We start from the raw sequence: 27,882 nt of genomic DNA on the forward strand, positions 1-27,882 counted from the left end.
TAGATCTTTATTATCCATTGATAAAAATGTTTAAAGCAATTCTAATCCACCATGCAGTTTTATTATACATGGGGATTTAGATTCTTGCAGAGTCTCTCCATGTCCAGTCTGTAACTCAAACATACTCTGCAAACAGACTCTTTAGCAGAATTTCCATAGAACTCAGCAAACTAGGATAGCTGTATTGACTCAGATAAAATTCAGCTTTCCAGCATTATGACTGTTGCTATTTTGTTTTCACAGGATGATTCATACTCCTCACAAAACTATGGTGGTAGCCAAGTAAGTATTTCCTCCACCAAGGTTTTATGATGGTTTTAACTTCCATGATGACTGATCAATATCTGATCAGCAATATGGTAATGTAAATTCTAATTATTTTGTTGGTTTTTTGGGTTTTTTTTAGCAGAGTGGATCATCATCCTCCCAAAATTATGGTGACAATCAGGTAGGTAGACCTTGATTTTCTCCTGGTAAGAATTTTTATAATGTTTGATAGTTATCCAGATATCTTGAAAATTGTATTTGTTCAAAGGAATCCTAGCCAATTGTTTATTCCAGCTTTACAGCCTCTGAACCAAATCACAGTTTCTTCTGAAGCAGAGTTTGTATTTGTTTGTTTTGTAGGATGGATCCTACTCACAAAACTATGGGGGTGGCCAAGTAAGTAATACTCTATTTCACTACTTATACATCACTTCGTATAAACTTTAGCATCTGCTCAAACAAAATCAGGTTTTCTTCAATTTTGATTGGGTTTTTTTTTTTTTGTTTTAAAGGGTGGATCATCCTCAGACACCTATTATGATAATCAAGTAAGTAGTTCTTTCTTTCTCCTAGTTACATAATATTTGTAGTCCCTCAATCAACTCTGTACTCCCTCTATCAACTCAAAGATCTAATAAAATATAATTGTTTCTGACCTTTTTGTGGTTTGGATTTGTTTAGTTGAGTTTTTTGTTACTAAGGATTGGAACATTCCCTGTCAGCCATTATTGCAGCTATGTATTTGGCTCCTTTTTTTCTTATAAAAATCCTAATTAAATTTAACTCAGCTTCTTCTTTGCATGATCATCTCTTCTGTCTTTTAGAGTAAACATGAAAATGTATTTTTAGCAATTCATTTTTGTGAGGAAATAACTGGTATCTGATGTCCTTCTAGGAGTCACAAGATTCCTCATATGATAATAATCCCAACGCTTGTGATGATGTGAGTATGCTTCCTTTAATATATTTTCATCACAACATTTTTCCCATAGATGAGAAAATATTGCTCTGCTAGATGCACTCTTTGGAGCAGAATAATCCAGAAAGAATGCTGAGTTTCCACACTAGCAGCTGTTTCAGCAACTGCCTCTTTTCTTGCTAAGAATTGTCATATATGTTCACAGATACAGTTAATGCTTTTAAATGCATTTAACTGGATGAAATTAAATACAAATAAAAATACTTCAGTGCAGTAACAGATATTGCATATTTGCAGCAACAGATATTTTCCTCAAAATCTAAGGGTACATTTTATATGAATTAAAAAAAAAAAAACTGCAAGAAAATCTTTGAGTACATATTGTGAATGCATGAAGAAGTGACAGATATTCCACTGCTTTTCATGTTACATTTGTACTAATCTAAGGTTGTCATTACAATGTTTTTCAGACTGCAATGGTAGAATTTCAAACCAATTTAGACAAAGCTGTGGAGAATAGGAGGAATAAGTGATTTTCATTATGTCTATATGCAGTATCAGGAAATAATTTTCTTTAAGCTTGCTTTATTTAAATAATTATTTTTAAAAGGTAATAACATATTATTTTCCAGAATGAAAGTACCTACAGTGCCAATAGTCAGGTAAGTACTTTGTTCTGTAATGTTCAAATTCTAATGATTAATGATGATGTTAATAACTGAACACTTCTATATTAGACCTGTGGACTTTTATATGATTGCTTTATAATACCCTTCAAAAAGTTAATTATTTCTCTGTACTGAAGGCTGATGCACAATTACTTCAAATGGCACTTCTAAGAATATATACTAATACATTTTCTTCAGAATCTATCCACTTTGACTGGATAATTTGGGAATTAATCACCTGTGTATGAGGCATGTAGCCATCTCAAGCTTTTCTCACTCATTCAGATTTAATGTCACTTACATGCTGCTATTGTAAAGTAACATTTGTGCCTGGTATTACTCTCTCTGTCAAGACTTTCCATCTGTCCTACAAGCAGAAACAGTGATTAACATGAATAGATTGTGACCAAGAAAATACACTGTTGTGTAAATAATTTGTGTAAATAAATTACATTTTCTCTACTTGTTTCTGTTCATAGAAAAGCTTTTTTCCATCTGTCACAGCCTCTTTTTGTTTTACTGCCATCTAGAGCAACCTTCTGTCATCAGCTACTTGCCTTTTCAGTTCTCAGCCATTCACTATTCTGCTTCATTGTTGTCCTTATTTTCCCTCTGTAGTATTTAAGTACTGCACCAAATGTATTCTGGACTGTACAGAGGCCTTCTGAAAACATCTTTTGTTTTGGCTTGTATTTACCTTGAATTCATTGCACCAGGTCCAATTCAAAATGTTCTGAAAAAAAATTCCTTCATCAGCAAGCCCTGTTTAGGAGCCTCCTCACTTCCTCCTTTGTACATGAAATATGTTAGTATTCCCTTGGTTATCTCTATATCCAATCTGTATGGCTGGACTGCTTTGTAAGAGAGTTGGCATCTAAACTTTCTTACAAAGAAGCATGGGGAATGCTAAAAAAAAAAAAAAAAAAGGGAGAGAGAAAGGATCCTTATACAGATTGTACACTAAACTACTAAACTACAGTGGTTCAGCTGAGGGAGACTCCCCTAAGCAGGAATATGCTTTTTAAGAATCTTACTGCTAATAAAACAAAATCTCTGGACATCTTCCTTTTCCAAACATCACTCTGACAAGTAGTAGATTTTTGTTAAAGTATTTTGTGTAGAGAGCTACATCTATAAAGTACTAACAGGCTTGTGGCTCCTTTGCAGCGTTCTGGTTGTGCAAAGAAGAAAGTTGTTGCCCGTGTAAGTAACACATTTTTTCTTTCACTTTTTTCCTGCTTGTAGGATTTTAGTCCTAACAATACCTAATCTGTCTTAACTATACCTGATTTGTCCCTAATCATTTTTATAGTAGTCAATATCCTCCTACATAAGGGAAAAATAAAATAAAATTAATTGGGTATTTGCTCTTTGGATGAATATATACTTTCTTTTTAAAGAAAGTATATATAATATGGAAAAGAAAAAGACATGAAAATCATGCTTTGAAGTACAGGGTAGCTCAAATTCCTGTTCTTCATTAAGCACATACAGAGCTGGTCCAAGCTAAATTTAAAATTAAATGAGTATCTTACAAACAAAGGACCACTAACATTTTAGCTAAAGAAAAATAGACTAATAAGTAAGAAATAATAACATTTCCTATTTTATTAGGCTCATAATAGGAGATACAGATATCTGTACTGTATAGTTGCAGGTCAGACTCAGCAGTAGCCTTATTAAAATTATATGCAAATAGCCTTTTATTTTATAATAATGCATTCCTACTCAATGTACACAATAATGGGTCTGGTGCTATTATAAACAAATAATATGTAAAGAAAAAATTACCTGTCACCGATTATAGACTTTTCATCTCCTCATTGTAAATGTCACTATTTTTTTACAGGACACGTCACATGTTTTAAGCAGAAGAGCCTATGATGTACAGGTAAACCATTCCTGTTCCTTTTTCTGAACTACTGCTGGTAGTAGTAAGCTTATAGCTCCTTGTGTATTACCTACAAAAGAAGAAGGATTTAGTGTCCACAAAAAACAGCTTCTTCTACTTAGGGTTAGGTATTTCTTTCCAAATAGAACTATGTATTTTATTTTATTACCCATACAGATATGTATCTTTTTTTTTTTCTTTTTTTTTTTCTTTACAGAACGCATCTTCTCCTTCAAATAGCAGCCATTCTGACATGCAGGTAATAATGTAGTGTCAACTGCATGATATCAAGGCGATTTCTGGTAAATTATATTTCATTTTGAAAGTAAGGTTCCAGTAATTTTTTGTGCTGAAGGATGCTATTTTGATTTGACAGCATTTTCCCCAGAATGTTATAATTTTGCACAGTTGTAAATAGTGATATTAGGCTCAGAAAAGATAGTTTCTTCTGTTCCTTCACCCCACTAAGCAGCTAAGAATTTCAGGTCTTTCTTTATATGACATTTTGTAAAATTAATTTGAAAACCACAAACTATATATTTTCAGATTCTTGTTTTAGAAACATTCTTGCATTCTTCATTGTAACGGCCATATATATAATTGTTTCCTTTTGCATTTGGTAAGAAGGTACATTTTAGTACATTTTGTACTTCTGTTACAAAAGTAGGTCCAACTTTCATACTCTGTTGGATTATGTACTGCTGCACCAGTGCTTATTGTAGAGAATTATGTGGAATTTAACTGATCCAGAGTGGCACCTTGTTCTGTATTTCTTAGTATCTTGGATTGGTACCCATCCCAGGGGTCTGAAATCATGCTACACCCAGCATTATGGAGATTTAACAGTAGCAGAGTCCTCTGTCTCAGAGAGTTTGGAGGTTAATTCAATGTTGCAGACAGATCTCTGAGCTCTGGAAGGTAACAGTTTTCTCAATTAGTTTCCCTAATGCCCATTCCCTGCAAATTGTATCAAGTCACTTAATAAGGTTCATCCGAATTTGTATTTTCACAAAAATACAACAGGTTATGTTAGTTGGTTCAGGGAAGTAATAGAGTTTGTAATAGTGTTTCTCACTACATAGTTTTATACTTTAGGTTCTAATAAAATGCTTTAATAAAATATAATTGTTTTCTTCACAGGGTGGATCATTTATTGCAACCAGTGGATCAAGTAATCAGGTAAGGATTTTCCTTATTTTTGACTAGTCTTGTTCAGATATCTTCTTATTAATTAAACTAATTAAATTCAGAAATCTGAGTTTAAGTAGTTTTACATGCAAGATTCGTGATGTTATCCATTAACTTGTAAATAAAGGGGTCCTGTTCTTGTTAAATTTATCAGAAATGGCTTTCTGAAATCACTTTTTAGCAGTGTTTCAACATAACATGTGGTAGCACAATGGGATACTCCTTACTACCGTAGACTTCTCTCTTGCTGAAGCATCTGTCATTGGGACATCCCACTGGGAGATGCACTATCAGTCTGACTTCCAAAGCAAGCATTAACAGCACACATCTATGCTGTTCCCTCATTCGTTCTAGGCATACCAAAGGTCATACCTTCTCTGTATTCCCACAGACTTTCTTCCCCTAAAAGTTTTGCATCTGAAATTAGATTTTATTTTAAATTTCCACAAAGCAATAATTGTTTCCTTTTTTTTTTTTTTTTTTTTTAATTTGTAGGGTGGTTGCATTTGTCCTGATGGCAGCAGTGGTCACAGAGAGGTAATTATATTTCTGAGTTTATACTTGCTTCTACATAATGGAGTATTTTGAATTAATCACCTTGTAAATATGGACATTTGGTTAACACTAAACATTAATGGTGATTTCCTTAGTATGAGTAGAACTACATACAATTAAATGAAAGAATGAGTTCCACTTAACTGCATAATTACCTTTTGACCACTAATTTTCTGTAACTGTTCTTGGTGATCCACATGTTCTATCACTTGACTATTATGTGCCAATTATTTATTGTGTTCAAAAAACAGTCAATATACCTTGTAGTAACCACAGTACTTAGTTGCATCCATCTTAATTTCCTTGTCTTTCTCACTGGTGCTATAAAATAGTGTGAATAAAAATATAAAATTTGGTAAATATTTCAAAATATAATCTCTTAAATCAACATTTAAACTATTCTTTCCTGTAAAGAGAATACTTGAAAAGGCCCAGGAATGTGCTTATGTGGGCATTATAGACTAGCTCTACCAGGTTTCTGGCTTTTAAAGTCACTTGGATTTTAAAGTAACCTGTCTTCTATCAGGATACACATTTCTGAATCTTTTATTGAAGCTGTATTTACATAAACCCATTTGAATAGTGGAATATTTTTTTTAGTTTTCAATTTCAACAAGAAGCATTTTGTGAATTATTCTTTCTGTAAAAACCCCCATGCTATTTAAACAAACTAATTGTACAAAGAAATTATTACTTTCTGAACTTAACTTCATTAACTTAAAAGATAGCAACAGCAATTTCGGTCTGATACAATATCACATCATTCATATGATTGAGACTAAGCAATAACCATTGCTTACATGCTTTAAAATATAAACTAGTCCTTTAAAATAAATAATACTGAAACTGCATTGAGGAAAATGAAATAAAAATCTTTTTATTTGTCACGTGATTGTACAAAAATACATTTATAAGGAAAAAAGTGTAGATCATTATGCAAGTTTTTTCATTCTAATAAACATTTTTCTTTGCACGATTTAATTGTTGCAAAAAAGATGTTCTTAACAGAAATTTAGCACAGCTTGGTTGAGGAGAGTGTATTTGGTTGCTATCAAGAAGAAATTTTCAACATTAAGAAAAAAAGTCATTAAAATAGGACAGATGAGAAAACCAGTTCTCAATGCAATTGTGTCAACTTTGATACACAAGAGACTTATTTTCCAATTTGCAATTGTATCAGCTGATCGAATTAATTTATGATAAATTATGCAGCAGTAGATTTGGTCTTTACTTTCATGGTCTTATTTTAATTTTCAGGGCAGCTACAGTTCTTACAGTAGCATGTAAACAGATTGTCCATGACAGGTTACATTCTAATAATAGTAAAAAAAGCAAGCCCTGGTAGGTGTATATGTACAAATAAACTACCACTCATAAATCTTACATTAAAGAGAGAGTGATTGACTTCCTAGTGCAGTGGTCACAGCACCAAGCCTGACAGAGTTCAAGAAGTGTTTGGACAATGCTCTCAGGCACATGGTATGACACTTGGGGCTGGTCAGGACCAGCAGGACCAGGAGTTTAACCTGATAATCCTCTTGGGTCCCTTCCAACTCAGTTTATTCCAATTCCTTGAAGATTCTTCAGTAGAAGAGAAAAATTCTTGCAAAAAGCTTTCTTCTAGATTTAAGTGCTGTGAGTTACACAAAAGTCTCTTCAAACCTGGAGAATATTATAAATTAAAAGCCAGAGCTATACCTATTTAAACTATCATGTTTCAAAGGAAAAATGCGTTTATGTATGTGGATCCCGAAATTCCTCACACTGCAATTATTCTGCTTTTTCTCCAAGCTTCATTTAAAGACAAGATCTTAGTCTACAAATAGTCTCAGAGGAAGCAACCTAACCATAGAATAATATTTCCCCTGTTTTTTATATAAGGGGGAAGTGACAGTTATAGTGAATGTCAGAAACTAGTAAATAGTCTTCTCCTTTAAGTGGTGAACTGAAAAATTTGCTCTCCTAAATACTCTTTATACTTTGAAAGTCCAATATTCTGGCAGTTTTTTAAAAGCTCATCAAGGTCATGATTATTTATAAAAGCATGGAGTCTCAAAGGTATGACATGGGATTCTGAGACTAGAAAAAGTAAAGCTAAATATTAGTCAACTTTCAAATCTTTTAACCTGAACAGGAAATAACAGAACCTCTACAGGTTTCCTATCTCTAAAAGAAGTATGAACCAGCAGTCTCTTTTAGTGGTTGCTGTAAACTTTTATTTGAAAGAATAGACATTCATAGCAGACCCATTTATGTAAATGTCTGTTTGCAAGCAAATAGCTAGTCTGTGTTTTCATTTCAGAGAGTCCCAGGTTCTTCATACAACACATATTCTGGTAACCAGGTAAACAATCAGATAAAATGCCCTATTCAGACAATCCATCTAAAACCTTCCCTGGAGGAGTAGCCAGATATAAACCAGTAACCCATTCTGTCTTCTGCACAGGGAGGGCCTTTCTTCTATCCTGGAGGATCCTATGGACAGGTAGTAGTTCTTCCTCCCTCACCAGGACAATACAGACTCCCATCCTCCTGGTTCCTTCACTCCCAATATTGTGGGTGCTATGACATATTAAATTACAGACCTGGCTGTTATCCCTTAAGCAGAAAAAAATTAATCAATCCTGATGTAACCTGGTGGTGTGAAGCTTGACAGAGAACAGTACAGAAGGGTCTCAGCAGTTTCTTTTCAGAATTCAAGTTTCAGCAGGCCAAGAAAATTGCTACCAGAAGATTTCTTCCACTTTAAAAGCAATGGCCTCGAGTTTTACTTAGGCACATAAAATTACCTCAAAACTGGGAGAAAGGGTAAAGTGAGAACCAGATGTGCAGGTATTTAAACTCTCATCTGCAAGAAAACAGCTGGTTTGTGTTTTTCTTTCAGGGCGGCCCAGGTTCTTCCCATGGTTCTTACTCTGATAACCAGGTAAATATTCTGGTCGCTCTGCTTGCTGAGGAGCAGCCTAAAAGTATTCTTTAAGAGAACATTCAACTACAAAATAGTAAATGTCTATATTTTCTCTGTAGGGAGGGCCTTCCTACTATCCTGGTGGATCTTATGGACAGGTAGGTGCTCTTTTTTCTTTGTAGAGATAGAGATTTCTTTTATCTTCATTCCTATATTTCCCATCTAGTGGTTGCTGTGAAATATGACATCCAAGAGTTGAGTCTATCATAACACCTAATAATTTTATCTGCTGTCTGTACCTTGCAACATGAAATCTGTCAGAGAGAAAGACTAAATTGTACTTTCAACTTCCATGGAACGATCTTTCATCTAACCAAAAAATTAGTGATAAGAAGCCCCTGCTTGTTTAAGAGTACTGGCCTGGATTGAGATTTAGATAGATTGGTATTTACACCATCCTGTTTGCAAGCAAATAGCTAGTCTGTGTTTTCATTTCAGAGAGTCCCAGGTTCTTCATACAACACATATTCTGGTAACCAGGTAAACAATCAGATAAAATGCCCTATTCAGACAATCCATCTAAAACCTTCCCTGGAGGAGTAGCCAGATATAAACCAGTAACCCATTCTGTCTTCTGCACAGGGAGGGCCTTTCTTCTATCCTGGAGGATCCTATGGACAGGTAGTAGTTCTTCCTCCCTCACCAGGACAATACAGACTCCCATCCTCCTGGTTCCTTCACTCCCAATATTGTGCGTTCTATGACATATTAAATTACAGACTTGGCTGTTATCCCTTAAGCAGAAAAATATTAATCAATCCTGATGTAACCTGGTGGTGTGAAGCTTGACAGAGAACAGTACAGAAGGGTCTCAGCAGTTTCTTTTCAGAATTCAAGTTTCGGCAGGCCAAGAAAATTGCTACCAGAAGATTTCTTCCACTTTAAAAGCAATGGCCTCGAGTTTTACTTAGGCACATAAAATTACCTCAAAACTGGGAGAAAGGGTAAAGTGAGAACCAGATGTGTAGGTATTTAAACTCTCATCTGCAAGAAAACAGCTGGTTTGTGTTTTTCTTTCAGGGCGGCCCAGATTCTTCCCACGGTTCTTACTCTGATAACCAGGTAAATATTCTGGTCACTGTGCCTGCTGAGGAGCAGCCTAAAAGTATTCTTTCAGAGAACATTCAACTACAAAATGGTAAATGTCTATATTTTCTCTGTAGGGAGGGCCTTCCTACTATCCTGGTGGATCTTACGGACAGGTAGGTGCTCTTTCTTCTTTGTAGACATAACATATTTCTTTTATTATCCTCCTGTTCCTGAAAGATGGAAAACACTTTCTTTGGAGAATCAAATTAATTAGCTTTTTTTATTTTCTCTGCAGGGAGGATCTTCTTCTTATGATGGCAGCAGTGAATCCTATGGTCAGGTAAATACTCTGTTCTTCTCCTTTGTGTAAATGTTGCTGAGGGTCAATACCCTGGATGAAGTAGATATGCAGCCATATCTGTATTTCAGCCCTCACTATATTCTATTGAAAGTAATCTTTTATTTGAGGAATGATTAAATTTGTATATACTTTTAGCTAAGTAGCTTGAAAGTTTACAGGGCAGTAAAAGGTGAGGTGCCTCCAACTTTTAAGGGTTATTCTTCTCAACAATGCTAGTTTTGAGTTACCTGCAAAAGTGGAGTCTCTTCAAAAGTGGAATTAGATTTTGAGTTTAAAAATATGTATCATTAGTATTTTACAGGAACATAACTCTGAGTTGATGAACAGTTCTGATAACTAAGTAAAAAATAATATTTTTTAAATCTGCCAGAAGAAGATCCCTACAGTAAGGAAAAAAAAAAAAAAAAAAAAAAGCCTGTTTGCAATATGAAAATTATTTATTTTTTCTGAACAGGGTGGATCTTCTGTATATAGTGGTTCTGAGGCTTATGGCCAGGTAAATGTTATTTGTCTCCTACATCAAAAGCTTAAGCTTGCTGTGTTTGTTCTTATGTGTACTGGGTTCTATGCTTCAATTATTTTTAAGTGACCATGACCATGAAAATGCTATTTTAACTTTTGTTTCTCTTTACCTTTCTAACAACTCAAAATGTCTCCATAATGTAGAGAGCATGGGGCACTATGTATGCTGTTTTTAACTGTGACTAACCCTGTGACTATTCAATGCTTTAACAACTTTATTTTTCATGTGTTAGCTCATTCAAAAGAAAAATATTTTGTGCATTTACTTTACATACCTTACTTATGCAGAAGCTGTTGAAAGTTTAAATAATGGGATTTTTTAAATATAAAGAATGATAACTTTGCAAATTAACTTAATTGAAAAGTTTTTCCCTATAAAAATGCATGTTTGCAAGGAAGGCTTTTTTCCAGCCTCTTCTGCTTAAGCAACAGGTAAAATTAAATATTTTTTTCTTTTCTTGCACATCCCCTAGTTTAGGTAAAATTTGAGATTCTAAGTGCTTAGTTAGTTTTATTCTTCTATTTTATATTCCCCACAATTAAGAATATGTAAGAGTCATTTTTACATGAAAATAAATGTTTTTCCATTATTTTACAGGATTCACTTCCCATAGGAGGCAGTGAAACTGAAGACAGTGTAAGCATTTCTTCTCAAAAATATCAATATCTTCATTGACTACCTTTTAAAGTATCTAGGTGCTTTACATGGACCTTTATGCTTTACATGGATCTGATGTCACGTGATTGTGCTATACATGATAAGGACTTTACAAATTAAAATTTAAATTACAATATTTCCAACTTCTAACAATCAAACATTTTTTGAATTTGTTGTTAGAAGTAACAATTACAAAGAAAGCTCTTTTTATTTCACAATTTCCATCAAAACTCAATATTTGTATATGACTACTTCCCTTTTTCAGTCCCCAATTTGCACTACATTTCGTTTGTTTTTCCAATGCCAGAGATATGATTCAAGTTCCTTCATCTACATACTGCAAAAGAATGGTCTGTTTTAATGTAGTGTGGTGAAAACTGCCTGCTTTTCTTAAGAAGATGCCTTTTCTCCTGACTGAAGTATATATTCTATTAACTCTGCTGAAGCAATTGATAAAACTTTACCATTTTTAAGTGTTTTCCAGGGCCTTGATTAGTAGGAAATGGCTCTCTGCAAATAATTACAAATTCAGATGTTCACTTTAGTCACAAGTATACTGTGTCAATAGCTTCAGTGCAGTTTCTGAACCAAATCCTCTTATGGATATTCAAAAAAGCTAAAGTATGATACTACAGAGGGTCCAAAAATCCCTCTGAAAGAAACTACAGTGTAACAACAGATGTGTACCACATCTTGGTCTTTGAAAAATCAAGACAGCTTTGGAAATGCTGATGTTTTCCCCTGAAACATTCTGGAGGAAATAAAATAGATTGAGATGTGACCTCATTCCTTTATTTCACTATACCAGGATTCAGCTTTCAAAGTAAAGAAATGGCTTTCTCCAGAAATGAGCAGAGAAAGAATTTGTAGACTGCTTATCTACAGCCTACATCTTCAACCTTCCCACAAGCAGTACCTTCCTTTACTTCTCACCTTTGCTCAGAAAGAAATGCTAAAATTTGCCATGGCAATAACTAGATTCTGATATTTTTTAGGATTCCTCCTCATCGTCTGGTAGCCGCCAGAGTGAACGGGTAAGCAATCCTTCCTTTATGTCGTGCCAGGTGGCAGCCCCAGTGCTTGCAGCACCTAAATTACATCTCCTGTGGAAACCCTGAGGCAGTTCCAGTGTGGGACAGAAAGCCCTCAAGCACAGCAGGAATGAGGATATGGTTAAAGAGTCTAAGTACTGCTAGAAATCACAGCTGATGCTGAGGTGTGCTCTTGAATCTCAAACTCACATCACAAATGTGATAGCACAATTTACTTGTTCAGGTCCTTGCATTTTTTAAATCATTGATTGACTGCAGAGCTTCAATACCATGATTTTTCCAGCACTTATTCTAAGTGCAACCCTTTGTTTGCTGTGCCATATGACTTACTGATGAAGGCCTCCATTTCCCTATCATTTCCTATCAGACACAAACTGAGAAATTATTTTGTTGGAGATTTAACACTTTCAACTGTTGTATCTTAGAGATTACCTTCCACCAGAAGAGCAACTATCAACAGTTATGAAGGACATTTGCTGTTTTCTATAGAAAGACAGTAGATATTTTTTGTTTTTATTGAACAATCCATAACAGAAAATTAAGGCATGTGGAGAAGCAAGGAGGAGTGTTTTTATTCCACTCTGATATTTCCAGTTTTTGGGGTCTTGTTTTTCCATGTAATTTCATTTTAAATACATTTTTCCAGGATTTTTATTCCCCAGGAGGCAGCCAGTCAGGTGGACATGTAAGCATCTATTTTATTTATTATTTGCAGTTGTCTTTCAAAATGGCTGTACTATTTAAAAATTATCCCAATGAATAAATTACACTAAACCATTAATTTCCTAGAATTTTTCATTACATCTGGCATCATGTTTTGTGAAATCAAATTACAAACTGTTTGAATAAAAAAATTATAAATCATGTGTGTACAAGTCTTGTTCTCCAGAAGACATTTCAAAGAAAAATAAATTGGGTCTTCTTTTTGCAGGGGTCATCTTCTCAAAGTGGTAGCTACTCCACTGGACAGGTAAAAACTAAATCTTTGTAATTTTGACCTGAAGTATCAGCCATACAAAATTTTGGGGCCTCATTTTGTATCACAACAATTTTTAATGTGTGAATGAAAAAGATCGGTTCATTCTTCCTTACCTAGCGCTACATAAAATTCCAAATGCAAGCATAATCAAGAGTAATCAAAAAACAATTCATGTATTACCTGATATTTTAACACCAGGAAAAATTAAAGTAATAAATATTTGGCATTCATTTATATATTTTAAATAGAAAGTAACTGATTTTTATTTTTTTCAGGACTCAACCTCATCTGGAAGCAGCCAGTATGGTGGGCAGGTAGGAAATTTTTCTTCTTCATTGTTATTGTGAGGGGTTTTCTCCCCAATGTACATATTTCAAGAAAATATTACTAGATTGCCAATACCTATGTTTCCAGACTACTCTGTGGTTTATTTTACCCTCATTAATCTTTCTATAGATAAAATTGTATTCTCAACCAAACAGATCTTTTCAAACACAATTAAAAGAGTGAAAGACAATACTTTGTATTTAAATGCATGTGTCACAGAAAAAATTTTAAACAAGAATGTAATGTTTACAGAGTTCACCTTCCGCAGGAGGCAGCCAGGCTGGTGGACAGGTATGAATTTCTTTCTCCACAGTCTTCAGCTGGGCTATTGTCAGGCACTCTAATTTATTTCTCTCACCTTTCCAAGAACTGTTTTCTTTCACCACTGTCCTTTTTGCCCAAAGCCTCAGCAACACATTGTTTTCTTTTGTCACTTGGACATCCTGCAAGCCAGAGTAGCCAGTAGTGACTGTTCGGCATGTGTGTAGCTTCTGTACCTGCTTTGGTACTAAACAAAGATCATACATATTGAAAGTGTAAAGTGAGACACTGAATGGTGAACTCCTGGCCACCTCTCAGTTAGATTTATCAGAGTAGAAATCACCTGTTTTCTGTATCATCTGTAACATGAAACAGTACTACATGTACTCCAGATACTCTGGCCTCTTTAGAAAAAAAAATTGCTTTCTGTGGTACTACTCAGAATTTTGTATTCATCCTTTTGCTCATTATTTTTAAGGTAAAAATTGTAGGTAAGAAAATCTGAAGATTAAAAAATTCACATTTTATTGCCCCATCAGAGCAATAAGTGCAGAAACAGTTGCATAGGATGAAATAGACTCAGTTCTAGAAGCTGGGCAGTTAAAATGTAGCTTTTTGGCTTGCATGCCTTGGATGGCAGAAATAATTTGAGTTGTAATTAGGACCCATTTCAGTCCTGTGCTCTTGACATCTTAAATAATTTCTGCATTCTTTACAGGGTGGATGTGATTGTTCTGGGGGAAGTCCTGTAAGTGCTACTTGTTCATTATACTTTTTTTTTTAACAAAGTATTTAACTGGAAAATTATGCAAGATCCTGTTTATTTCCAAGTTAATTATTTTAACGTACTCTTTAATTTTACATTCATTGTTCCTTTGGTGACTTAGATGGTTCTGGTATGGTGGGAGTTATTTTTTATTATGCCAAGATTCAGTGCTACATAATCATTGAATCATTTAGGTTGGAGAATGCCTCAGGTCCAACCATTAACTCGGCACTGCCAAGGTCACCACTTAGCCATGTCTCTAAGTGCCCCATGTACATGTCTTCTAAATACCTCTGGGGCTGGTGACTCAGCCCCTTCTCCAGCACTCTCTCTAGTGCTTGATAATCCTTTCAGTGAAGAAATTGTTTCCTAAAATCCTATGTGAGCCTCCCCTGGAGCAGTGTGAGGCCATTTCCTCTTGTTCTATTGCTTGTTACTTGAAAGAAGGGACCAACCCCCGCCTGGCTACAGCCTCCTTTCAGGGAGTTGTAGAGAGCAATAAAGTCCCACCTGAGCCTCCTTTTGTCCAGGCTAAACAACCCCAGCACCTTCAGCTGCTGCTCACAAAGTCTGTGCTCCAGACCGTTGCCCAGCCCCTTTGCCATTTTTGGACACAATCCCACACCTCAAGATCCTTCTTTTAGTGAGGGGCCCAGAAGTGAATAAGGATTTAAGGCGGCAGCCTCATCAGTATCCCATCAGTGTAGGGGACAATCACTTCCCTAGTGCTGCTCTCTGGCCACATTAATTCTGATAAAAGCCAGGAAGCTCCAAGGCTGGCAGTGAGCTGCATTTCTGAGCAGTGATGTCATTTGCTATACAGTACTTACAAAGATGTGTATCTCTTCTCAAAAAGCCAAAAAAAGATTGCATTAAGTAGCAGAATTAATTGACAAAAGACCTATCATGAACAAAAGCTAAAATAATACCTAATATATAAAATTGCCAATCATAAAAATTTGTATCAAAAAGCAATGTTTACAAAATTTAAAACATAAATAAAACAAAAAATGGAGCAACTTGTCACTTGTGCTTTTAGGTCCATATGAAATTATTTAAGGACTATGAAATAGGGTAAACCCTGTTTTCAAAGCAAACATATGTGGACAATCAACATGTAGCATGTAAAGGACATTCCTGCACCTTGGAAATACTCTTATTTCCTAGGCAATGAATTATAGGTAGATACAACATGATATTTTATGATTTATGGTCTTCTAGGCCAAAAAAAGCGCTATTTCCTCTATTGGCAAATTGATAAAAGTAAGTGAAGTATAAATGTAACTAATTTCAGGCTGTGATATTCTTCCTTTGAAATGCCATGGAACAGATATTCTAAGGTTACGTTTCATTTATACTTTATGACCAAAGACAAAGGCTAATTTTTCTTTTCTTTTCCTTTTTTTCCTTTATAGGGTGGATCCTCTAGTTCAGTCAGAAGTGATTCCTCTACAAATGTAAGAAATGTTCATCAGCTTTTTAGTGTGTCCTCTGTTTGTTATCAATATAATGGCTAGAGAGAATAAAAAGAATGGCTAATAGAAGTCATACACTTGAGAAAATAACATACTTTGGTTACAATTAAAAATACACACAGGACATTTTTTTAATTGTAACTAAAAAATGCACACAGGACATTTATGTAGTGATCCCAGTTTCTCTTTCCATTTGAAATAGTTTTCATTCAAAGTCTTACAATGAAAAATGTTGTTACAAACACAGGCAGATATTTACTTTGGGAGTCAATTCCATTGGCTTTCTTGGAATTATAGAAAAATATCCCCCAAGGACATGGATTTATATGATTTTATTCCTCTTAGATAATTTACTGCAAGAAAGTTTAGTATTAGTCTTTATGTACTATTATCTTCCAAGTTTTACTACAAAAGACTTCTTCTACAGCAAAATAATTGGTGTTTGCATTTTTCCCCAGGACACATCTTCATCTGGAGGCAGCCAGTACAACAGCCAGGTAAGGATTCATTCCAAAAGGACAGGTAGTTTGCCACTTCTGAAAATGATTGTTAATTCATTCAATTAAATTCAATTTTTATATAGGAACTGGGTAAAAAGAACGAAGCCCAGCAAGTTCACTTTATTTTTTATTTATTCACTTTATTTTTTATTTATTTATTTATTTATTATTTATTAATTATTATTCACTTTATTCATTATTGAGTTAGATATGTCCTAAAAAATTATAAATGAAGCTCAAAAAAAAAAAAAACAAAAAAAAACCCAACCCAAAATAAAGTATGGGGAAAGAATGAATCAAAATGCATAAATTTTTATTCCTATTTGACCTAATTCCATTATGAAAAAAATCCAATCTCCCCTCTTTAAAGAGACATCTGTATGAGGTTTCAGTAAATTTTCTTCCTTTGGTTTTTAGACTCCTGTTAGGTAGCCTATATTTTACTGTTAGCTCTGGCCCAGCATTCAGCTTTCCAAATAAAAAGAAGTCATTCTCCAGAAGTAAGCAGAGAAAGAACAGGAAAGAATGTCACTTTAACCTTTCCAACATGTCACACAGAAGACTATGTCTTTGCCTCCCACCCTTGCTAAGGATCTCAAATTTACTTGCTCAACTTAAATCCTAGTTATTAAAGCATTCTGAAAGTCCTGCTCACTATCTTCACTCTTACCTTGCTTTCTTGCTCCTGTTGTCCTGGCAGAATCATGTTTTGATTTAAGGAAATCCTACTGCAGGTAATTCACTCATCTGGTATTCTTTACAGGATTCATATTCCTCTGGATCTAGCCAGTATGGAGGACATGTAAGTTCTTCCTTTAATATTATATATTATATTTTTAATAAATATTTGACTCATATTAAGGATCTCAGTTTGATATATCAAGAAAATTTACAGTGGTCTATACTCTGTAGTAATATTGTGAATTCAAGGAAGACAAAAAAACAGAGTTTATTTTGGGATAATTACACACAAACACTCAATTAACAAAATATAGGTGTCTTTGCCAATTCTTTCCCTTAATTAGATATTCAGAAATAACTAATTATAAATTTTTTTCCAGGAGTCATCTTCTTATGGAGGCAGCCAGTATGGTGGACAAGTAAGCATTAATAGTCCCCATTTTTGTAGTTTATTTATTGTCCACCTGACTGACTCTATCTTAGCTTTAATTTAATCTAAAATCTTTTCAGTGAATCTTTCTCTGTAGTGTTCTGATGCTACTGTAATTAAACAAAACAAGTTCAGATGAAGATCATCATCTAAGACTAAGAAAAAATAGAATGTAAAATACACGGCTGACTCAATTGACTCTTGAAATTTGCAGGACTAGTCAGGTCTTTCTGAAATAAATAAATACTTTATGAAGCTAACCAGAAATTTTAAAGCCTCATGAAATGATTTTATGAGTCTATGAAACCGGTGTAACAAAGTTTCAGCTTCCATTTTTTGCTTATTTTCAGCGTTCACCTTCCTCAGGAGGCAGCCAATATGGTGGACAGGTGAATATTCTTCCCTTATAGCATTTACTACTTTAGCAAAGAGATTTGGCAGTTCTCTGGGTAAAAGAACATTTTAAGGAGATTGGGGTTTTGTCTGGGGGGTTCTGTCCATTTTTTATCTAAAATGGGGTTTTGTCCATCTAAATGGGTTCTGTCCAATTTTGTTGCGAAGTATATAATTGTTGTAAATATATGGGATCCCAAGCCACAAAAGAGTTTTTAAGATGGAATTTCTGATGCATCATGGTAAATGCAGATGAGCCTCAGCCATTTTGGCACAGTCTGGTTCACAGTCCACTCACAGGTCTGGAGTGAAGGAAACAGGGTACTCCTTCATATGGAGCACAGTTTAAAGGAGTATTATGACATTGATATAGAGATTATTTATTTCTTTTTTGTTCAGAGTTCACCTTCTTCAGGAGGCAGCCAGTATGGAGGCCAGGTGAGAATCTCTTCTTGTTCTATACCAAAACTTGGTATTTTAAAATTTACTCAAAAAATATTTTGTGAAAACTATTTATCTGATAATGAAGAGGTATCTGAAAATGTATTATCTGAAGCAATACAAAAACTATGGAGATGTGCTGCTTCTGTTGTATTAAATGCAGGTCTGGACTTGTTCTACCCTCTAGCCTACCCTGTGCTGTCAAAGTTTCTTAGCTCTACCAATAAGGAAGCAGATTCATCCCTCCTCTATCTCATTTCCTTCAGCAAAATGCAGTATGGTTTAAAATAGGAAGAGGGGAGAAGGTGAGGAGTTACTAAGACTCCTCATGCCCCTGTGAAGTGAAAGATGACAGAGTTCCTAGTGCTGCCTGGAGGTATAGTCTCTAATATGGAGTGACACATAAAGCAATAGGCCGAGTGTTTATCTTACTGTCACTTTTCATTGTGCAACAGAGCAAAAATAGTGTTTCTTTAAAAAGCTCTTGAGGAAGCTTTTTGATTTGAGAAATAATTGGCACCTTTGCTACAGGGTCCATCTTTCTCAGGTGGCAGACCTTATGGAGGACAGGTGAGAATTGTTTTTCTGTTTATTGGTTGTTTTCTCCATTGTTTGCCTTTTTTTTTTTTTTTTTTTTTTTTGAGAAATTTAGGATATTTTTTAAAGTAGTATCTTACAGAGAAACAGTGTTTAGGCAGAATAGATGAATATCTGACTCTGCTGTGTCAGGCCACTCACATAAGCAAAGTATAGAAGGCTGCTGTGAGCATGCAGTCCAAGCCAGAGCACTACTCACACCTGCCTGAAGCTGATTTTGATTCAAACTTCATTGTTCTGTTTAAACAGCAGCCACTGTAAAGGCTTTCAGTGGGTTTCAGTATGGTTATATAGTAAATGTTCAAGTCTCTGTGGCACTTAAATCCAAGGAAGACAAATAAAAATGTGTTTTTCTGTGACAGGTCATAAGTTAAAGAATGTGCAACAAATACAAATGTTTTTTCGTTTCTTTAGGGTATAGCTTCTTCAGGAAGCAGCCAGTATAGTGGACAGGTAAGACTTGCTACTTTCATGGTACTTGCAGTTTGGGTACACAGTTCATCAGGAAAACAGACCGGTATATTTTGCAAAAAAGGAACATTCTGAGATAGAATAGCTTTAAGCCAGACTGAAGCAGGATTGCTAAATATGAGTCTTTCTGGTATATCAGATCATGTTAAAAGCAAATGATGCAGGGGCCTGTGACACTGCATGGGAAAGTTTCTTCAACATACCACAGTTTAAGAAGACATTTTTTTCTTCTATGTTTAAATGGAAGCAATTTGAAAGACTGAGAACCACAGAGAACAAGTGAAAATGTTACTCAGTAACACAGAAGTAATTAAGTAACTCATTTCTTCCAGGGCTTTTCTTCAGGAGTCAGACAGTCTGGTGGACAGGTATGTTTTCTTTCTCTGCACTGTTTGGTACTGCTAGTGTCATACGCTCACAAATTGCTTTGTGTAACTTTCTTTCACAAAAACTGTTTCCAGTCACACATTTCATCCAGATTGAATGTGGAAAGTGAGGCACTGAATATTAACACCTGGCCCCCTCTAAGTTTTATCAGAGTAGAAGTTACCTAATAGGCCTCCACTGGAAGTCCTCTAAAGAGTGAAGATACTGCATGTATCCATAGGATCATAGAGTACACTGATCCATCAGGATCATCAGTCCAACTCCTGGTCCTGTGCAGGACAGCCCAAGAATAAAACCATGACCCGGAGAACACTGTCCAAATGCTTCTTGAATTCTGACAGGCTTGGTACTGTGATCACTTCCCTGGGGAAATTCTGGTAGCTCTGGTATTCTCAAGGGAAAATAAAATATAAGCTGTATTACTATTCAGAATTTTTTACTTATCCTTTAGTGAGTAGGTTTTTACTGTAAATTTTAAGTGAGAAGTTAGAAGATTCTATTTAAAAATTTGATCAGTAATTGCACAGCTAGCCTAAAGGGCAGGGGAGACATAAAGAAATTGCCTATTTAAATGGAGCTTGATAAGTTGATGAGCACTGTTTTATAGTACATTTTTTTAAGAGTAGCAGAATATGAGTTTGATTTACTAATTCAAAGGCCTATTCCAATCATAGACCCAGGAAAGTAAGTTTGGTTGTGTTTTGTACAGGGTGGGTGTGTGTGCCCCGGTGGAGGTTCAGTAAGTATTGCTTGTCTTTATATATATTTTCTCATAATATGTACATATACTGGAAAATTCCCAAGGAACTACACTTGAAATAATTCTGTCTGTGAAGTTCTATGATGAAATATTTTCACATATATCTCATGGTGGATATATGTGGGTTGGGTTTGGACTTTGCTCTTATGATAGTTATTAACAGTATGATTGAACTAGTTAAAATTAGATTAAAATCTTGGCTCCAAATGCTTTCAGAATGGAGCAGAGAAACACATTTGGAAAAGTTAAAGCTATTTCCATTTTCTGTCTAATTAGTATATTTCCTGTTTCTTTGTGAATTCCTGAAAAAAAAGCTAAAACGCCCCAAATGTACAAAATCCCCTCCACTGTTTTGCTGAGATCAAGTTAATTTACTTCTGAAGGAGGGTTCAGTTACCTGGTTTTTTATCAGTAAAGTCAAAATTGCTTGGATCACTACTTCTCTTTATTGGTCTGCATAATCAAGAAAAATTACATCCCAAGTGTATAATCCATGGTATATACGCCAATTCTGAGAATCAAGTGTTGAAAACAACATATAAATTAGAATTTATATAAATAGAAATTATACAATAATAATACTCACTTATATACACACTATATATATACATATATATTCCTTGACATAGAATTCAAGATGAATCAGAATAATAGTAAGCAGCGTAAATTACTTGATCATTGCAATAAGTCAGTGTGTTCTCTTGGATTTCCTCTGTGTGACACTGAAGTTAATGCAGAGTAAACATTGCTGTTTCTGTTGAATGCAGGGCTCTTTTGCAGGAACCAACTACCATGGTGGACAGGTAGGCAGTTTGTCTCTAACATTTACACAGATTAGTTTCTCAGGAATAAACATGGTTCAGTTGTCATATTTGCCAGCAGCCATTAAATATTAAGTTCAGTTTAGTCAGAGACATAGGTACAATAATTCTAGAGAGTGCATGGGACTTTTATTCAATCACTCTTGGCATTTCAATTATATCCTTCCATATACAAGAGCCAAGGTTTTACTTTATAGTTATGGAAGCTTTCTTACCTTAAGAAATTACTGAAGAATTATTCATAGGCTTCATCTCACTGCATAAACCACCAAGATGATGTGTGGATAATTAGTCATTTTCCACTGCATTAGTAACTGTGTCAAGTTATTCCAGTTAATCAGTGTCATGAGTACTGTTTATATTACATTAAATCCAGGATCTTTTTTTGCCATTTAAAAATTTGTTGCTATTAAAAAAAAAAAAAATATATATATATATGTATTGCATTCTTTTTATAGGGTTCATATCCTGGAAGCAGTCAGTATGGTGGTGGACAGGCAAGCAAATTTTCTTTGTTTTCAAGATCTTCTATTTGCAATTTATCAGCTGAAAAAATAACATGCAATACATATACTGACAGTTTTTTTAGGGTCATTTTACTCCTAATAAATATTTGAAAACAGGGACTGTCAGTAGCTGGAATCTACTCAAAATGGAGTAGCATGAAAAAATTTCCATGTAAAGAAATTTCATTGATCATAATTTTAGTTGTTTCACCTCAGAATGCCTCTTATTTCAAGTGATTACTTTAATATTTACACTACATACTTGGAAAACTTGGTACAGAATAAACCAATAGATGCTGCTTAAAAATATATAAATTCCAGTGTGTTGCACACAATAACACTACTTTCCTCTTTAGAGTCACCTCAAGACTCTTCCTGTTAAGCATATACCTTATGCAGACTGTTTGGCACCAATTCAGAAAGGTTACTAGTGCAAATAGCTGACATGAAATGCATGACTAGCTCAAAAGATGGAGCTTAGTTTCCATTAGTATTACTGTATTTGCAATGTCTCACTCTACCATACTAAAAAAATGAATTGCTTTTTACTTTGCTGGCAAGCATTGGTTTTCAGTATCACTCTGTTAAAAGATAATCTCATGTAGAATGAAGAGGATTCTTAACGGCAGCAAATCTTTTTTTTTTTTTCCCCAAACTACCTATTTGGTAATATTAACAATGTTTTTACAATAATACACATGGTGCTCTCTAAACATGTCTGATGTAGAAAATCACAAATAAAGTCAATTGGTTCTTTCCTCTTGAATAGAGACATATGTAAGACACTTTTAATCCATTTATTTATGGAACAGAACAGTCTCAGAAGGTGTTTTGTGACTGCCCAATTTACTACTTTCACCTGTTGAGGAACTTAGAGGTATTAGATCAGAAGTCTTTCACTGCATCTTTTTAGATTAATATACTTTCCAGATTATGACTGAGATCTCCTGTCAAAAGCCCTGTGATGTTTCATTTTGCACAGAAAAACAAAAAGTATCTGCTGTTAATTTTCCCTGATTTTTTTTTTCTTAATAGGGATCTTATCCCTCAAGAGGCAGCCAATATGGTGGGCAGGTGAGTGTTATCTTTCCATCCCATCACTTCAAACTCACTCCTAACATGCTTTGTAGATCAGGTCAGTTACTTGATGCTGACAGATACATTAATTTGGACATTTTATTAAGTTTAAACAGTGCAGGTAATATGGATCAAAGTCGCTTCAGTAAGGTGAATAAAAGATTTGGTTACAATGAGTTACTGCTCTGTGTAAAATATTCCTTTGAACATATTCTAGTTGCCAGGCTGTATTTCTTAACACCGCTTTCTTGATTCAAATTGCCATTGTTGTGGTTTGTAGTACACAGTGTAAATTTTAAGCATTTTTTTTGTTCAAAGAACACCCAAATAAGCTTGTCCTAAGTACTGCAAAAATTGTCTGAAGACAGTGATAGAAGATTTTACATTCAATTAATACAAGTCTGATTGACTTCTTACAGGGCTCATATCCTTCTGGAGGCAAACAGGGTAAACCAGTAAGTACAAAACATTCACATTTACCTTTCTCTTTTCTTATACACCTGCTAAAAAACCCTAATACCAAGTTAGTTATGGATTAGACAGTTGGAGTTTTACTTTAACATGCAAAGAGTGGCACATGATTTACTTACCTGCGATACTTTCAACAAAGGCAAATACAATATTTTCACAACAGTTTTGAGACAGCACATTACTGCGTAGCTGAACTTCTAGTAATCACAGAATGAGGTCATTGGATTTGTGTGTGTATAAGGAACTTCTGAACAGCTATTTATCTTTATATTTATAATAATAATACACTTTCTGCTCAGAGCTCAGCTTTTCATTGATTTTGTATGCATTTGTCTTAAGTATTTCTGTCTTGCTTTGAAGAAAACAATTTTCCTTTTCAAAGGAAATAATAGTTGCCATTTAACTATGCATATTTTCACCTTCTATAATTTCAGACTTTTTTACTTTTTACTACGTAATTTTGACCTCACTCTTGCCATTCAGTGAGAGTTGATAAAAATGTTTATAGAAAAGATCTTATAGAAAAGATGTACTTGTTATTAAAAAGTGATCATAAATGTTACATTTTCTAATACATGAATCCTGAAGGTGAGACATTTTCTGTACGTATTTGATGGCATTTCTTAAAGACTTAATGATTGTAACATTTCCTGTTGGCAATGTCATTCAAATAAGCAGAGCCACTTCACCAGAAAACTGAATAAGATGCTTTCAGAACATCTAATTTTTCTGTACCTACTTTTATTTTCAACTATCTTTATTTTTAGAGTTTTCTTTAAGTAGGGGCTATAGAGTAAAGGACTTTTATAATTTGCCTTTTTTTGCTGGTGCTGTCTTTTTTTCTCCCAATGTAACCATAGACTGATACCAGGAGAATTATGGTTTAATTGGACCTTATTATTTTTTCTATTCCATATATTAAACACAACTATAAACCAGTTCTTTTATCTTCAGAATTTTGTATTAAATTGTCCAATACAACATTTGAAAGAACACACATAACAGAAAATGTTAAACACATGTATTTCAGATAAGGTTCTACCTGGGATTTTTGGATGACTGGATACAAAAGTTTTCATTCTTCTGTGGTCTTTAATTACATATAGCAAGACTATTTAAGCACAAATAGATTTAGAGTGAAAAACAGGTATCTTTTTTCAGGGTTCCTCTTCCTCAGGAGGCAGTCATCAAGGAAAGCCAGTAAGGATATTCTTTCAGTATTCTGCAACCAAATTAGACATGGGGATATTGGGTTTTAAGATAGGTAACAGCAATGAGGGTGAAATTTTAAATTATGTTACAATGGTAAATGTATGAGAAAAATTACCAATAAAAATTGGAATATTTTGCTCAAGCTTGAACCTTAGGATGAGGCAGCATTTATTCCTCCATAGCAAAGTTTTGATATACCCTGTTACTTACTCATAGGAACATTCCTGGGTCATTCTAATAAGAATGATGTATTTAAATATCAGGGCAATTGTTTCAGTTTCCAACTCTGTAGCTCAGACAAGACACATTGCTTTGATCCATTCCTCTGAAACTGTTCATGCAATGAAATGGACATAGCCGTGCTTGTTTGAGACCATTCAATTAAAATAGGGGGGAAAAGTGCAGTGAAAATGGTAAAATCAAAATCATTATCAGACCCACTAATATCCAGGGCATTTTCAAGATTGCTGTGTGCTCTTTGGACACTATTCATGCAGCCTTATATGACAAAATTAAATGGTTCATAATTGTTTCACAGGGTGGCTCTGGCTCAGGAAGCACTTACTCTGGGAAACCGGTAAGAATACTTTCATCACAGCACTTTAATCTTCTTTTGTCAGTAAAGAAAGAACCTGGCTGGTGGATAGAGAAATTTTGGGATGACTTGGTCTGAAGAGAAAAATCTATATTAATATTAGTTCAGCCTTCCTCTTGAACAACTTAAGACTATGCTGTGGGTTAAGCTATTAAAATCTTGTTGATCACAGGAAGAAACTGTTCAAAACCATTGGCTGGGAGATGCTCTATAAATTTATTTCTTGGTTTGTTTTCAGCAATCACCCTACTCAGGCGGCAGTCAAGTGGTAAGAACTTTTCCTCTGTAGTTTCTACTGGTTTCTTCCTATAAATGTCACAGAAAACTGAAATCTGTCAGATTTCCTACATCTGAATAAATGTTTGAGAACACATGTGCAACATAATAAATGAAATAGTCTTGACAAAAAGGAAGAAAAGTGGGACCACATAGGTGCTTTATACTTTTGACCCTGACTATCACTGAAAAATACGTGTTGATATAAGTGTGGCACATGGTCTTTTGACAATAGAAGTGTCTACATAATAGATGGGGCTAATACAAAATTATTTCTCTGAAAAATTCAATGCTTTTATAATAGCAATAAAGAGAACTATTTAGGAATGGTTTTATCAAATTTCTCCTTTTTTTTTTTTTACAGAGCTCTGCTGGGAAACACTCTATTCCCCAACTCCTGATGTTATTCAGTGTTTTGAGTGCCTTTGCTCTCTCTGCTGCTGTATCAAAATGGTCTATATGAACTTAAGTGTTACTTGACATCCTAAACACAGATTATAATCTGTATTATTAGATTACTTAATGTAAGAAAAAAAATACCATTATGTTAAATTGGCAGATGCTACTTGGCTGTTATGTTGCATGTCTAGCTGGTATGTCATGCCCCTCATTAGTTTACCTGTGGTTTTAGTCATTAGTAGTTATCATTAGTTGTGTCAGTGTTTTAGGCATCATTTTAAGAGAGCATATGGTACCCTATCTGTAGGATTTATTTTTATTTCCAATAGGGAATGAGATGAACACCTACCTGATATGATTGGTGTGACAAATGAATATTTAGGGAAATATCTGGTTATTAACCAAAGTGGACAAGGGAAATAAACTGTTGTATTTGCAAACTGAGCACTGTGCCTAGTAATCATCGCATAAGGTAAGGCTAATGTAAACTTCTGATAAGCAGTTCTCCATGGGACAGAAGGAAAGATGCTGAAGTAGTATCAGAGCATTGGTTTTAGTCTTTTGTAATCAAATGCAAATTCAATATGGAGATTGCAAAGCAAAAAACTCCCAAAAACTCCACAGGTCTGAATTTTTTGGGGGTTAATTAAAGTTTATTCATTAGAAAAATGAAACAGCTCAGAGCAAAAACATTATGAACTCCATTCAAACCAACTACAAATACCTAGAGTTCTGTAGAGTAGCATATGAGGCACATGTACCCCACATTAGGCTGATGAACTAAAAGCTGCAGAAAAAGAAAGCCTTTTTCCTTGGAAGGAATAGAAAAAATAATTAAATTCATAAAACTAATACAATCTTGGCTTCCTTTTTCAATTATTTAGTTCAACCTGTGATACCTCGTGTATCTGAAAGGTTAATTTCATGAGTGCAGGTACATCAGTGTGCTCCCAGAAATACCAGGGCCTGGTTTTGAGCTCAGCAGCAGTTCCACACCTTGCAGCAAACTCTTCCGGAGCTCTCAGAGCCACCTTCTGTTTGGTGTTAACAAAATGCATTCACATAAGGCATACTTTTAATGAATGTGTTGTTGAACATGTGCCTGCTATTAAAATTACCGTTATTAGAAGCGTGCTTTTCTGTCATGGTTTACAATTGTAATTGGTGGAAGAGGTTTCCATTCAAGTTCTCCTACCAGCTTCCGCGGGGCCAGGATTTCACCCGGTTTTGGTGAGCAGCACTACCCTTTGCCAGCCATCGGTAAATCAACCTGCAAAGGAAACACAAGGTTATGCCTATATACGATCTTCAACATTCAGAGGACAATTTGTTTCTTCGGACAACACAGTACCGTTCTGTTTGAGAGGTCCGCACCTTAATTCGAACCAGCCCTACCATTCTCTAATAAATTTGTGATGGGCTTGTACAAAACGCTGCTGTCAGCGGCTGGCGAAGTCCCCCGCTCACGGTCGGGCGGCACACGGCCCGTGCCGCGCCCCGGCCGCAGGGACCGCAGGCTGCACTGCCGGGCCCGCCGCCGCCCCTCGCCCGGCCGGGCCCCGCCGCCGCCCCTCGCACTGCCCGGGCCCCTCGCACTGCCCGGGCCCCTCGCCGCCCCTCGCACTGCCCGGGCCCGCCGCCGCCCCTCGCATTGCCCGGGCCCCTCGCACTGCCCGGGCCCCGCCGCCGCCCCTCGCACTGCCCGGGCCCCGCCGCCGCCCCTCGCACTGCCCGGGCCCCTCGCACTGCCGGGCCCGCCGCCGCCCCTCGCACTGCCCGGGCCCCGCCGCCGCCCCTCGCCCGGCCGGGCCCCGCCGCCGCCCCTCGCCCTGCCCGGGCCCGCCGCCGCCCCTCGCCCGGCCGCGCCCGCCACCGCCCCTCGCCCTGCCCGGGCCCGCCGCCGCCCCTCGCCCGGCCGCGCCCGCCACCGCCCCTCGCCCTGCCCGGGCCCGCCGCCGCCCCTCGCCCTGCCCGGGCCC

At 35.8% G+C, this 27,882-nt stretch overlaps 1 protein-coding gene and 1 long non-coding RNA gene across 20 annotated transcripts in view; one reads left to right on the forward strand and one right to left on the reverse strand.

Annotated features, from left to right (window-relative positions):
• Nucleotides 1–27,032, forward strand: part of LOC144246782 (uncharacterized) — a 75,765-nt gene extending 48,733 nt beyond the window's left edge. For 10 of the 18 annotated variants that reach the window (XM_085585879.1, XM_085585880.1, XM_085585883.1 and 7 more), the window contains 41 exons: nt 244–282; nt 407–448; nt 628–663; nt 780–815; nt 1,163–1,210; nt 1,819–1,848; nt 3,022–3,057; nt 3,704–3,745; nt 3,963–4,004; nt 4,886–4,924; nt 5,429–5,470; nt 7,791–7,832; nt 7,935–7,973; nt 8,373–8,414; nt 8,516–8,554; nt 8,895–8,936; nt 9,039–9,077; nt 9,477–9,518; nt 9,620–9,658; nt 9,781–9,825; nt 10,301–10,342; nt 10,967–11,005; nt 12,022–12,060; nt 12,725–12,763; nt 13,010–13,048; nt 13,333–13,371; nt 13,637–13,675; nt 14,364–14,393; nt 15,827–15,868; nt 16,345–16,383; nt 17,150–17,188; nt 17,448–17,486; nt 17,848–17,886; nt 18,290–18,328; nt 18,863–18,901; nt 19,343–19,381; nt 19,732–19,767; nt 20,496–20,525; nt 21,314–21,349; nt 21,826–21,864; nt 22,909–23,202. In XM_085585879.1, coding sequence (XP_085442005.1) covers nt 244–282; nt 407–448; nt 628–663; nt 780–815; nt 1,163–1,210; nt 1,819–1,848; nt 3,022–3,057; nt 3,704–3,745; nt 3,963–4,004; nt 4,886–4,924; nt 5,429–5,470; nt 7,791–7,832; nt 7,935–7,973; nt 8,373–8,414; nt 8,516–8,554; nt 8,895–8,936; nt 9,039–9,077; nt 9,477–9,518; nt 9,620–9,658; nt 9,781–9,825; nt 10,301–10,342; nt 10,967–11,005; nt 12,022–12,060; nt 12,725–12,763; nt 13,010–13,048; nt 13,333–13,371; nt 13,637–13,675; nt 14,364–14,393; nt 15,827–15,868; nt 16,345–16,383; nt 17,150–17,188; nt 17,448–17,486; nt 17,848–17,886; nt 18,290–18,328; nt 18,863–18,901; nt 19,343–19,381; nt 19,732–19,767; nt 20,496–20,525; nt 21,314–21,349; nt 21,826–21,864; nt 22,909–23,202 — 1,857 coding nt within the window. Of the gene's footprint in view, nt 1–243; nt 283–406; nt 449–627; nt 664–779; nt 816–1,162; nt 1,211–1,818; nt 1,849–3,021; nt 3,058–3,703; nt 3,746–3,962; nt 4,005–4,885; nt 4,925–5,428; nt 5,471–7,790; nt 7,833–7,934; nt 7,974–8,372; nt 8,415–8,515; nt 8,555–8,894; nt 8,937–9,038; nt 9,078–9,476; nt 9,519–9,619; nt 9,659–9,780; nt 9,826–10,300; nt 10,343–10,966; nt 11,006–12,021; nt 12,061–12,724; nt 12,764–13,009; nt 13,049–13,332; nt 13,372–13,636; nt 13,676–14,363; nt 14,394–15,826; nt 15,869–16,344; nt 16,384–17,149; nt 17,189–17,447; nt 17,487–17,847; nt 17,887–18,289; nt 18,329–18,862; nt 18,902–19,342; nt 19,382–19,731; nt 19,768–20,495; nt 20,526–21,313; nt 21,350–21,825; nt 21,865–22,908; nt 23,203–23,369; nt 23,406–25,171; nt 25,211–25,466; nt 25,497–25,868 lie in introns of those variants that run through there. The other 8 variants (XM_085585886.1, XM_085585896.1, XM_085585882.1 and 5 more) reach the window with 8 other exon arrangements.
• On the reverse strand, nt 24,361–27,723 carry LOC110467888 (uncharacterized). Of its 2 annotated transcripts, none has more exons than XR_002464935.4 (2): nt 27,022–27,161; nt 24,361–24,643 (listed from the first exon to the last, which is right to left on the reverse strand). It is a non-coding gene; the product is annotated as an uncharacterized LOC110467888 (long non-coding RNA). The 2 variants fall into 2 exon arrangements; XR_002464934.4 differs by lacking the exon at nt 24,361–24,643 and adding an exon at nt 26,529–26,937 and having other exon boundaries at nt 27,022–27,723.
• Nucleotides 27,724–27,882: the final 159 nt, after the last annotated feature.

This window comes from Lonchura striata, chromosome 8, assembly GCF_050655825.1.
Source record: "Lonchura striata isolate lonStrDom1 chromosome 8, ASM5065582v1, whole genome shotgun sequence".
Lineage (NCBI taxonomy): Eukaryota > Metazoa > Chordata > Aves > Passeriformes > Estrildidae > Lonchura > Lonchura striata.